This window comes from Sinocyclocheilus anshuiensis, unplaced genomic scaffold, assembly GCF_001515605.1.
Source record: "Sinocyclocheilus anshuiensis isolate Anshui unplaced genomic scaffold, SAMN03320099.WGS_v1.1 scaffold694, whole genome shotgun sequence".
NCBI classification, from domain to species: Eukaryota; Metazoa; Chordata; class Actinopteri; order Cypriniformes; family Cyprinidae; genus Sinocyclocheilus; species Sinocyclocheilus anshuiensis.
In genome coordinates, this window is record NW_015542477.1 from 911,035 (window position 1) to 921,585 (window position 10,551).

Genomic DNA, 10,551 nt, shown 5'->3' on the forward strand with positions numbered 1-10,551 from the left:
AGTGCTAATATATACAATCAGAAATAGAGATGACAAATAAACGTTATATGAATGATCACTTACATGCAACAGCCCACCGATCAAAATATGGATAAATAAAAACAGGCATCATATAAAAACACTATCAAGTCAGCATGCGTTTAGCTTTTTTTAAGGAGGTGCATAAAAAGTAATATAGATCCTATAATATCTCTTTGAAATTTAGAAAAAGGGCGTTACTTTTTAATACCTTACATTTACGGATAGAATATCAAAAAATAGAAAACAACAACAACAAAAAAATAAGTTGCATAGAAGCATAAATGTTCATATTGCTTCTCGACAAACCCAAACAAAGCATTTAAAAACTCTCTTTATATATGAAATCTACAATGACCTGACAGACGTCTTGCCAGAGTTTGGTGTCATTTTGTCGTATTTAATTAACACAAAAAAAAAAATGTACTTGATAGGACACGATGTCCGTCAGTACTTCGATTTCCTACATCACATGACACAAATCTGGCCAATCAGTGCACACCTTAAGTTCCCGGAAGCTGTCCGGGGCATAACAACAGATAGTACTTGTCCTTTCTAGGTTTCGGTTGTATTTCTGTGCTTGAACTACCTGCCCCGCTAATCATTTTGTTTCTAGCCTTATACGATCTCCAACCCGGGGAAGACAGACACAATTCTGACAGGTACACAAGACCTTCTCTTTACCAAGCATCGTCATAAATGTTTAATGAATACTGAGGTATTACATTTGTACGTTTAACGTATAAACGCACACATTGTGGCGCTGTTATCAGTTAAATGTCTGTTTATATGGTTCAGGAAGACGATGGAGAGCTAGCCGGCTAACATTAGCCGTTAGTGCTGGTCGTGATAAAGGCTTTTAGCGCTGTCAGTCTGTCTTCACTGTTGATTTTGACAGATAAATGGCCGGCGGGGCCTGGTCGTCTTCATTCTAGTTATCATATGGATGATTGTTAATCTCATGTGCACTAACCTTCAGCCTCACGCTGAGACAGTGGCCCAAGGTTAGACAGCCTGTGGGTGCATGAATTGTAAACATTCTCATATATTTGGGTTGCAGATCTGATCGTATGTGGTGTGGCATTGTGATGAGCACCTGTCATCCTCTGTTTCTGCACGGTTTATCTCATTTGAGTCGGACATTTTAACTCGTTGCTTGGGATTTGGGTTCCTTCTCCATCCCTTGCTGTTGTGTTGCTGAAATACAGCATAACTAACATGTTTTTTGTAAGCATCTTGATGTCCTTCTTTTCATATAATGCGCTGAACATTTATGGTTTTATTGCAATCTTAAGAGTGTATTTTAGCAACGAAATTGTGTATTTACAAAAACCCGAATTGTGCAAGTCTATTTCCTTCCTCTTATGTCAATGGTTTATGACAGGATGCATTAATAATACACTTTGAATTGTGTTTTCTGCATAATGCGACATTTGATGCACCTGCTTATCTGAACCTGCAGGCGGTTTAGGGTTTGAATATGGTAACCCTGTGGCATTTCCTTCATATGGTATGTTTTCAAAGTAAATGGTATTTATTTTTTTCTTATGCAGGGCTGAGACAGGTTGTGTCGAGTCATGGCATTCAGTAAAGGTTATCGTATTTATCATAAGCTGGATCCGCCTCCATACAGTGTGATTGTGGAGACCAGAAATCGAGAAGAATGCCTGATGTTCGAGTCTGGAGCTGTTGCTGTACTGTGTAAGGCTGTCCATATACCCTTTTTAGTACTTATTTTTTTATTTTAAATATGAAAAATGTCAAACCAGTCATTTATTGAAATATTATTGAATCATAAGCCCCCCCCCCACCCCCTTTGATTCACAGAATTTCCTAGATGTAAGAAAGCAAGCTTAAATATTGCCTATTTGCATATAAAACTGTTTTGGAGATTATAAATCATCAATAAATATGGCATGTGGTGGTTTTAAGTAAATGTTTTGGTGTCATCCACAGCGGCGGCAGAGAAGGAGACCATCAAGACGGCGTACACCAAGATGCTGGATGCTTATGGGATCCTGGGAGTTCTTCGTCTTAACCTTGGTACAGTTTCTCAGCTTCTTTTTTTATTTATTTAATTTGACTTGCCGGTTGTGTTTGTCATCACAAAAAATACAAATCCTCCCTGTCGCCAGATTTAAAAAAAAAAAAAAACTGCTCTTTTTGAGGATAAGTAGAGCAGAAATATTACCAAAACACTGAAATTCACAGCAAAACAAAAATTATGAAAGGTAAATGCACAAAATGTTATCAATCAGTTGTTGTACAAATATAGTCACTAATTACAGTGTAACTACAAGGATAGCTATTATTTGAGTTTGTGAGTGTATATAATATTTTCACTGTCATATTTTAAGTTCTTAGGAAACGGCATAGACATTGAGACCTATCCACCTCAATATTTAAATAAGGGGCCGATACAAATGGGTTTTTCAATGAACTAATTATGAACTTGCACATTTTAAATATGTGGTTACAAAATGTGCATAATCTACCAGCTCTGAATCCACTTCACTCTTCTTCCAAAGGGGATTCTATGCTGCACAGCCTGGTGGTCGTAACAGGCTGCAGTTCAGTGGGAAAAGTCCAGGATTCAGAAGTTTTTCGCGTAACAGGCACGGACTTCGTCTCTCTGAAAAACGACCCCTCGGATGAGGACCGCATCTCTGATGTCAGGAAAGTCTTAAACTCTGGTAACTTCTATTTCGCCTGGTCCTCCACCGGAGTGAGTCTGGACCTCAGCTTGAACGCGCACCGCAGAATCAGAGAAGACACATCTGATAATCGTTTTTTCTGGTGGGTCTTTTTCAAAGGTCAATTTGATTCAGTGTTAAAAGATTTTTCCATTAAATATAAATACCATTTTATTCAAAACATTTTTTTTAGTTGCCATATAGGGTTTGTTTTATGTGTGCACAATGTTTCCAACAAAATGTCACTGACTCAGAATGTTGAATTTAATTGGTGGATGATAAATGGATGTAAGGGTGATGTAATTATGTAACCGCTTCACAGGAATCAGTCCCTCCATCTCCATCTCAAGCATTATGGGGTGAACTGTGATGACTGGCTGCTGAGGTTGATGTGTGGCGGAGTGGAGATCCGCACCATCTACGCTGGGCACAAGCAGGCCAAAGCTTGCGTGATCTCTCGGCTCAGCTCAGAGAGAGCAGGCACGCGTTTTAATGTCCGAGGCACAAATGACGACGGCCAGGTGGCCAACTTTGTGGAGACTGAGCAGGTATGCCAACAATGAGTCAATTGCAAGTCACCTTTTGAACTCGCTTCTTTAACCCTCGGATGGTCTTTAGCTCTTTTTTTATTTTACTGGAATGATACGAAACATCATACTTTAGACTGACTTTTGTGGCACTTGCTATATGCACCAACTACATGGCACCAATCTGCCATTAATACCTTTGCTCTGTTTTCAACCTAAACACTATATTAATTGAAAATAACATTTTTAACATTTTTCTAATGTTAGAAACATATGGTACATAATTTAGAGGTGAATATTGTCTAGAACCATGAAATCCCCTCAAAATAGAAAATATTAAAGAATAAATATTATTGAAATAAAATATTGTACATTCATTCCAGTTAGTCCTCTAAGTGAGAAATACCATAGGGTTTAAATGTCACATGTGACATGCCAAGGCTAAGATTTTGCTTTTACTTGTTTTCCCTACAGGTTATTTTCCTTGATGACAAAGTATCCTCCTTCATTCAGATCCGAGGGTCAATACCTCTGTTCTGGGAGCAGCCAGGAATTCAGGTACAATAAAGCTTTGAATCAATATGATGTATGCATGTATTCAAATAACACTGAGGAAAAATGTTTGCATTGCGCTCCACTGAATTGAGCTTGCTGGAGTTCCATGCTCCTGCTGACTCATCATAATGAACTTATTTTTTTGTGTTTCCACTTCGTCACACATGGCCAGTGCTGACCCCCTTTATTCATATTATCAGAAACACTCGTTTCAGGGGATTTTGTTGCAGCTGAATCAAAGTCGAGAGCCAAAAGGACAGCATGGGAACCGACAGTTGGTATATCGAAGGTTTAGTTTTGTCTGGTGGATGATCTGTTCTTCACTGCAAAGAGTTTGTGCAATGTCAGTCGGTGAAAGCTGCATCTAAACCGACCGTGACTCATTTTGGAAAGGATCCAGGTTCTGATAAATCTGTTGGCTTCTTGTGAAATTAAGTTAAGATGCCAGCAAGCAGGTCTGGAAATGCCTGTCTTTCCTCTGACATTGCATAGACATTATCATTGTTGCTTTTAGTGGGAAGCTGGTGAGGTGACCCTTCTTGAGCTGTTTTTCAAAGCTTTCCACAGAACCTTGTGTGTCACTTCAGGCCATAGTGGTATTAGTTATAAGGGATTCCATTGTCTTCGGTGCAAAGCTAGGTGCAAAATAAAGGAAGTTGAGTCGCCACTGGATACTTTTTCTTTGCTTCCAGAAAGCTCAGGGTAATATGAGCCAGTCTCTGCTGCCATTTCGAATGTATGAAATATTAATGGCAGGGACCTGCAGAGGCAGAATTGAGTGGAACTCTGACAGACTGACTGAGTCTAGATAAAGCATAAATATCCAACAGCTCTAAACTGGAGATCTTCAGCCTTTTTGAATTGAAGGCCCCTTGTTGCATATAGAGGCAGAACAGGGACCATCTTATACATACTGATAAAAAATAACAAATGAACATATTTAAATATATTACAAATGTAAATACATTGCATTCAATTATGTAATAATGAATGATTTTATTTCATTCTTTTTTCAGTGTTGTAGTTGTTACCTAAAAGCTAAAACTATTAATCATTTTTCATTAATAGGAATAAAGCTGAAATAAAATAAAATGTAAATATTAGATGCAAAAACGTAAACGTATGAAGCTTAAACCAAAAATTTGATATTCTGCCCTGGCAACTAACTTAAATAAAATAAGTTGAAGTACTAAAAAGAAATGAAAACTAAACTGAAATAAAATTTTAATTAAATTAAAAATTAAAGCTAAAATAAACATATTTTTAAAAAGTGTAAAAATGGAAAAATCATATAAGGCATAACACAATTACAAAAAAAAAAATTACATTTAAATTTAAATGAATAATATAAAAGTATTTAATTACCGATTATTGATATTTTAGTATATAATATTATTTGTATGTGCATTTTAGTATAATAAGTGTAATTTAGTATAGAGTATAAATATTAGTATACACACTTATTTAGTAGAATAAGTATGTAATTTTGTATATAGTTTAAATAATAGTATATAAATAATACAATGTTTAATGTAGTTGTTTTAGCTTTAAGTTAACTTATTGGATTTTTGTTTAACTTTTTTTTAATAGTTCTTCACATTGGCAGACCATCTGCAGTACCATCGCAGGCCCCTTATTGAAGACCCTTGGTGTAAAATGTTGAAATATACTGGGTTAAAATAAATGAAACAAAAGGCATATAGATCAAATGTTGATGGTATAAAGGCGATTTTAGAGTCACCCTAGTTAGAAGACACAACAACAACAATCCTGTGGTTAGAACACTAACCAATTGTGTTCAAAGGTGTAACTGTTTCAGTGACCAAGTTATATGAGACTACAGGAAATGAGAAGCCAGTCATAGCCTAGAGATGGGAAAGTCCTCTGTATAGCTTACCTATTATGGTTGTAGGTGTGAACGCAATACGTTATACTGAAGGTTGTGAGAGCAGTTCATCAAATGTCACACAAATAGAAAACCATTATTAGAAAGGCGCTTCCTGCAACTATTAAAATCTGCAGCTAGCCAGCATTAGCAGTTGAAACTTCTGTCTAGAGCACGACTGTCTAGCCAGGATTCATGTGTTTCCTGGTATGATCGGTATCTCTGATAGATCTTCAGGCTTCAGTGAGCTTGTGAAATCATGAAATGTTTCAAATGTTTTTTGTATCTTCAAATCATCAAATGTTTTTTGTATCTTCAAATGCAGCTCAACTCGGCAGGCGGGTCAGGCCTGTGTGGTCTTTCTCTTGCTGTCTCTCTAATCTTCCTTTCCTTCTGCCACCTTAATTTCCTCTTGCACCAAATATGAAACAACTCAACTCATGATTCTTCCTTTTTTGTTTTTATCCTCTTTCCACAAAGGTGGGATCTCATCGTGTTAAGCTGTCCCGTGGTTTTGAAGCAAACGCACCGGCTTTTGAGAGGTAATTAAGATTCTGCTGGTCTCTGATGATGCTTGCTCTAGTATCCAGCTGTTCTGGCTCAGGCCCAAGTGTTAGTGCGTGATGAAAGCGATCCAGCAGACATTAGCGCAGTGTATGGGCCCTGCTTCAAACAGACCTGTTATTTAACAGTCTGGATGGGCAAGCTCAGTCATGTCTAAGGATGCATTTTCGGCTAGTTGGTGGGTAATTAAGGTCTACCAGAGCCCGATCTGATGGATTTGTAGGCGGCAATTACACACAGAACAGCTGGATGAAGTGCAGCAGGGGGTCTCGAGGGATCATTTAAAAGTTGAACTTTTTTAACTTGGGTGACTTATAAATGCAGACTGCTCATGGTGTCGTAGAAAAATCAGCACTCATGGCATGAGATGCTGAAAAAGCAGCGTAAGATGTCCAGCCCTTAGTCATGCTGATATAAACACAAGTCTAAACTCATTATCTGTAAATGATCATGTGACCGTAAAAATGCATCTAAAAATAATGGACCCACTTTACATTAAGTGTCTTTATAACTACAATGTAATAAAATTTGAATTAATCATAATAATTAATCATACAATGCATGTTATTACGTTGTAGTTATTTGGTAACACTTTATTGTAAGGTGTCCTTGTTACACGTTACATGTACTTACTATTATAATAACAGCTGCTTGTAATTTCATCTGTAATGTCTATACACAGAGATAACTACAAACCCTTTAACCTACTCCTAAACCTGACTATACCTTTAAAACCTGTCCCTTTCCTTAACCGTATCCCACGTATCATCCAGCAAAAGAAACATAATCCCCCGGTTTCACAGACAAGGCTTAAGCTAGTCCCAGACTAAAATGCATGTTTGAGCTGTCTCAACTGAAAATATCTTGCTCTGACATATCTTAAAATATTTCGGTGTCATTGTTCTGTGTCAAGATGCACACCTGTAATGTTTTCTTCTAAGGCATTTTTGTAAAAGTTGCTTAAATATCTTAATTTAACTGAAGCCTAGTCCTGGTTTAAGCTAAGCCCCGTTTGTGAAACCGGGCCAATATGTTTGAACATATGTGAAAACATAAGAAACCAAACAATTTTTTTTAATGTAATAACATAGTAGTTAAAGGCAACTAATATAAAGTGGGACCAAAATACATTTTAAATGCATTGCATTAAAATAATTGTTGGTAACTAAAATGGATTTATTATTAATGGAAATAAAACTGAAATAAAATAATGTAAATATTAGATGAAAAATTGTAATGTATAAAACTTACAACAGAAAATTATAATTGTTTCACTGGCAACTAGCTGAAAAAAAGTAGGTTGAAGTGCTAAAAAATTACTAAAACTAAAAACAAAAAAATAATTTTGTTATAATTCCTCTGATATAATACATTTTATTGATTGCAAATAAGAATGAAACTAAAATTTAATTAAAAAATAATAATTTACGTTTTAATTTAAACATTTATTTACCTAATAGTTAAGTATTAAAAAAAAAAAAAAGTTAAACCTGTTATTTATATATTTTTTTTAAATCTTACATTCATTCAAATGAAAACTCTGGAAGAGGTCAGTCTTTGTGAGCCTGTTTTAAAGCATTTGTTATATTTGGGTGGTTAATAACCACTAAAGACATACTCCCTCAGTGCTCATCAATAATATATCTTATTGATTTTTTTTTTCAGTGCAAGATTAGGTTGATTAAAACAATAAAATCTGCATTAAGAAAGCCTTATCCTGAATATGTGGGAGGGTTTATTCTTATCCAGCCTTGGCTCCTCACACTGAGCATGATGGACATTCTTTATTCATCATGAGTCACTACTCTGTTCCCTGGAGTGCTGAGTCAGGTCATGATGAGAGGAAGTAGATGCAGACAACACAGTCGTTAGGCTTTCACCCCCCACCCCTCCCCCTCTATTGATCACTTGTTTCCTTGGCTTCCTTTGTTTTAAATCACCTTTGATTTTTCTTGAAGCGATGGATCACAGGATTGGATAAACATTTTTCATTTATTCTTTTTCAATAAGGTTTGAATGTGTATGAACCCTGTGTGATGTTTCCTGTCCAGACACTTTAGTGCCCTGAGGAGGCTGTATGGCAAACAGGTGATCATCAACCTGCTGGGTATGAAGGAGGGTGAACACATGCTCAGCAAAGCATTCCAGGTGATTGTTGTTTAGGAAATATTCAGGTTGGTCAATGCATTATTTAAGATGTCTTTCAGTATTTAAGATGTCTTTCAGTACTCAAGTATGACAAAACCATAAAGCAGTTGATCCACTTTCTTTACTGTGTAAAGACTGTCTTTGTCTTCGCCCACAGAGTCACCTGAAAGCTTCAGAGCATGCAAGCGCTGTGAGAATGTTAAACTTTGACTATCATCAGATGGTTAAAGGTGGGAAGACCGAAAAGCTCAACAGTGTCCTGAAACCTCAGATCAGCAAGTTTCTGGAGGAATGTGGTTTCTTCTACTACTCAGGAGAGGCCGGCATTCAGAGGTGAGGTTATATAGCATCCCAGCACACCTGGTTGTGGAGGAATATCATATAACAGCAAAACATTTTCGTCATTAGGTTGTTTGTTTAATTCATTGTGTGTATACTTAAAAAAACTAGTGGATCTATTTTTCTCATAGCCACTGGGTATTTTAAAGCAGGAATACATTTTTTCTTTTAAAAATGTTATTAAACATTGATAATCACAAAATGACCAAAACTAGCTCATAAAATTGTCCAACACAATTTTGTTTACCGCAGATGTCAAAGTGGGACCATTCGTTCCAATTGTCTCGACTGCTTGGATCGAACAAACAGCGTCCAGGCCTTCGTTGCGCTTGAGGTGTGTTTGTGACACAGTTCTGTTTTCTTACTACAGTTTGAAGTTTTTTTTTCTTTTTACTATTTGTTTGTTTTTCATTCATTATGTAATATGTCTGTGGTGTTCAGATGCTTCCAAAACAATTGGAAGACATGGGTCTGACCGAGAAACCTCAGCTGGTGGCGCGTTTTCAGGAGGTTTTCCGCACCATGTGGTCCACCAATGGAGACTCGATCAGCAAGATCTACGCAGGCACTGGTGCTCTGGATGGCAAGGCTAAGGTACATGTCGGCTTGTAAAACACACAAACGGTACAGCACAAAAGGCAGCAGAGAGCAGAAAAACGGGTGTTTCTGTGCCATTTTCACGCTGTAAGTTTACGATTGTCTTAATTGTCTTAATCTGCTGTTTTTTTCTGCTTTCCTATGGCTGTTCCTCTTCCTCTGTGGTAAGTTGACAGTAGCTAGTTGTGTCAATTTGAGTTGTGAGGCTGTATTTATTTTAGTCTGCTCTGTTTTGTGTGAGATCTTTTGTGTTAGTAGAGAAAGATTACTGTAACTGGCAGTGCTGTCAACTTTAATTAGGCCTCTTTTTATAGACTGTTATAAAAGCCTGTAAACCTCTTCCAACTAAGCCTCAAACCCCAGGCTTCATCTAGCTAGCAGCAAAGAAATAAAAGTATTCCTTTGTAGAGAGGTCTGCACGGGCTTTAAAGTGAAGCCCGAACCCGGCCCGTACCCGAGATCGTCTGACCCGACCCGAGCGGCACAGTTCAATTTAGAGCCCGAACCCGACATCTTTTTTTTTTCCCACAACGAATAGCCAATTTTAAAAAATGCTGTATTTCACGATTGCATGCAACGGTCAGTAAGCAAATACATGTAAAGAAACAGAATCATTAAGGCTCGGCCAGTTCACAAGGCAAAAGAAAAAACACTTACCAGTTATGAAAGTTTATGAACATCAGGTGCAGCGGTCACATAAATTCTGCCGAGTTTTTGAATGGTTGTATACGACAAGACGATAATTCTTCCATCGTGCAAATTATGATCATTTTCGTAAGTTAAGGCTCGTTAGCATTCGGCCTGCTTTAAATCCAGGGTTCCCACGCTTCTTGAAAGTACTTGAATTTCAGACATATGGATTCAAGGCCTGGAAAGTACTTGAAAACAAACATAGGTCCTTGAAAGTGCTTGAATTAAATTTGAAAAAAATTTTGTTATTATTATTTAAAAAATTGTCCTATATGTTCTGTCAAAGACCGAATCAGTGGCACTAATGATTGGGGGTGGAGATGGGGGAGCGCGAAAAAAAAATAAGTGTGTGTTGACGCGCAGCCTAGAGACCTGAGCGGGACAGTTTTCTTAAGCCCACTCCCGCTGAATTTCTGACCATTACCGCCCGCTCCCGCAACGTGTGTGTCCTGCTCTCGCAAACATTCTAATATTGTATATTATTTTCACACATCAGGGAGCCGCTATCAATATGCGGGGTATTGAAATCGCATTT

General features: G+C 37.3%; 1 protein-coding gene across 10 annotated transcripts in view; it reads left to right on the plus strand.

The window, feature by feature from the left end:
• Nucleotides 1-577: 577 nt before the first annotated feature.
• Nucleotides 578-10,551, plus strand: part of LOC107693927 (synaptojanin-1-like) — a 23,372-nt gene continuing 13,398 nt past the window's right edge. For 7 of the 10 annotated variants that reach the window (XM_016493475.1, XM_016493480.1, XM_016493481.1 and 4 more), the window contains exons 1-11: nt 582-680; nt 1,572-1,719; nt 1,975-2,061; nt 2,547-2,814; nt 3,034-3,259; nt 3,713-3,796; nt 6,159-6,220; nt 8,294-8,390; nt 8,548-8,723; nt 8,982-9,063; nt 9,171-9,323. In XM_016493475.1, coding sequence (XP_016348961.1) covers nt 1,596-1,719; nt 1,975-2,061; nt 2,547-2,814; nt 3,034-3,259; nt 3,713-3,796; nt 6,159-6,220; nt 8,294-8,390; nt 8,548-8,723; nt 8,982-9,063; nt 9,171-9,323 — 1,359 coding nt within the window. In that variant the 5' untranslated portion in view covers nt 582-680; nt 1,572-1,595. Of the gene's footprint in view, nt 681-1,571; nt 1,720-1,974; nt 2,062-2,546; nt 2,815-3,033; nt 3,260-3,712; nt 3,797-6,158; nt 6,221-8,293; nt 8,391-8,547; nt 8,724-8,981; nt 9,064-9,170; nt 9,324-10,551 lie in introns of all 10 variants that reach the window. The other 3 variants (XM_016493483.1, XM_016493484.1, XM_016493485.1) reach the window with 2 other exon arrangements.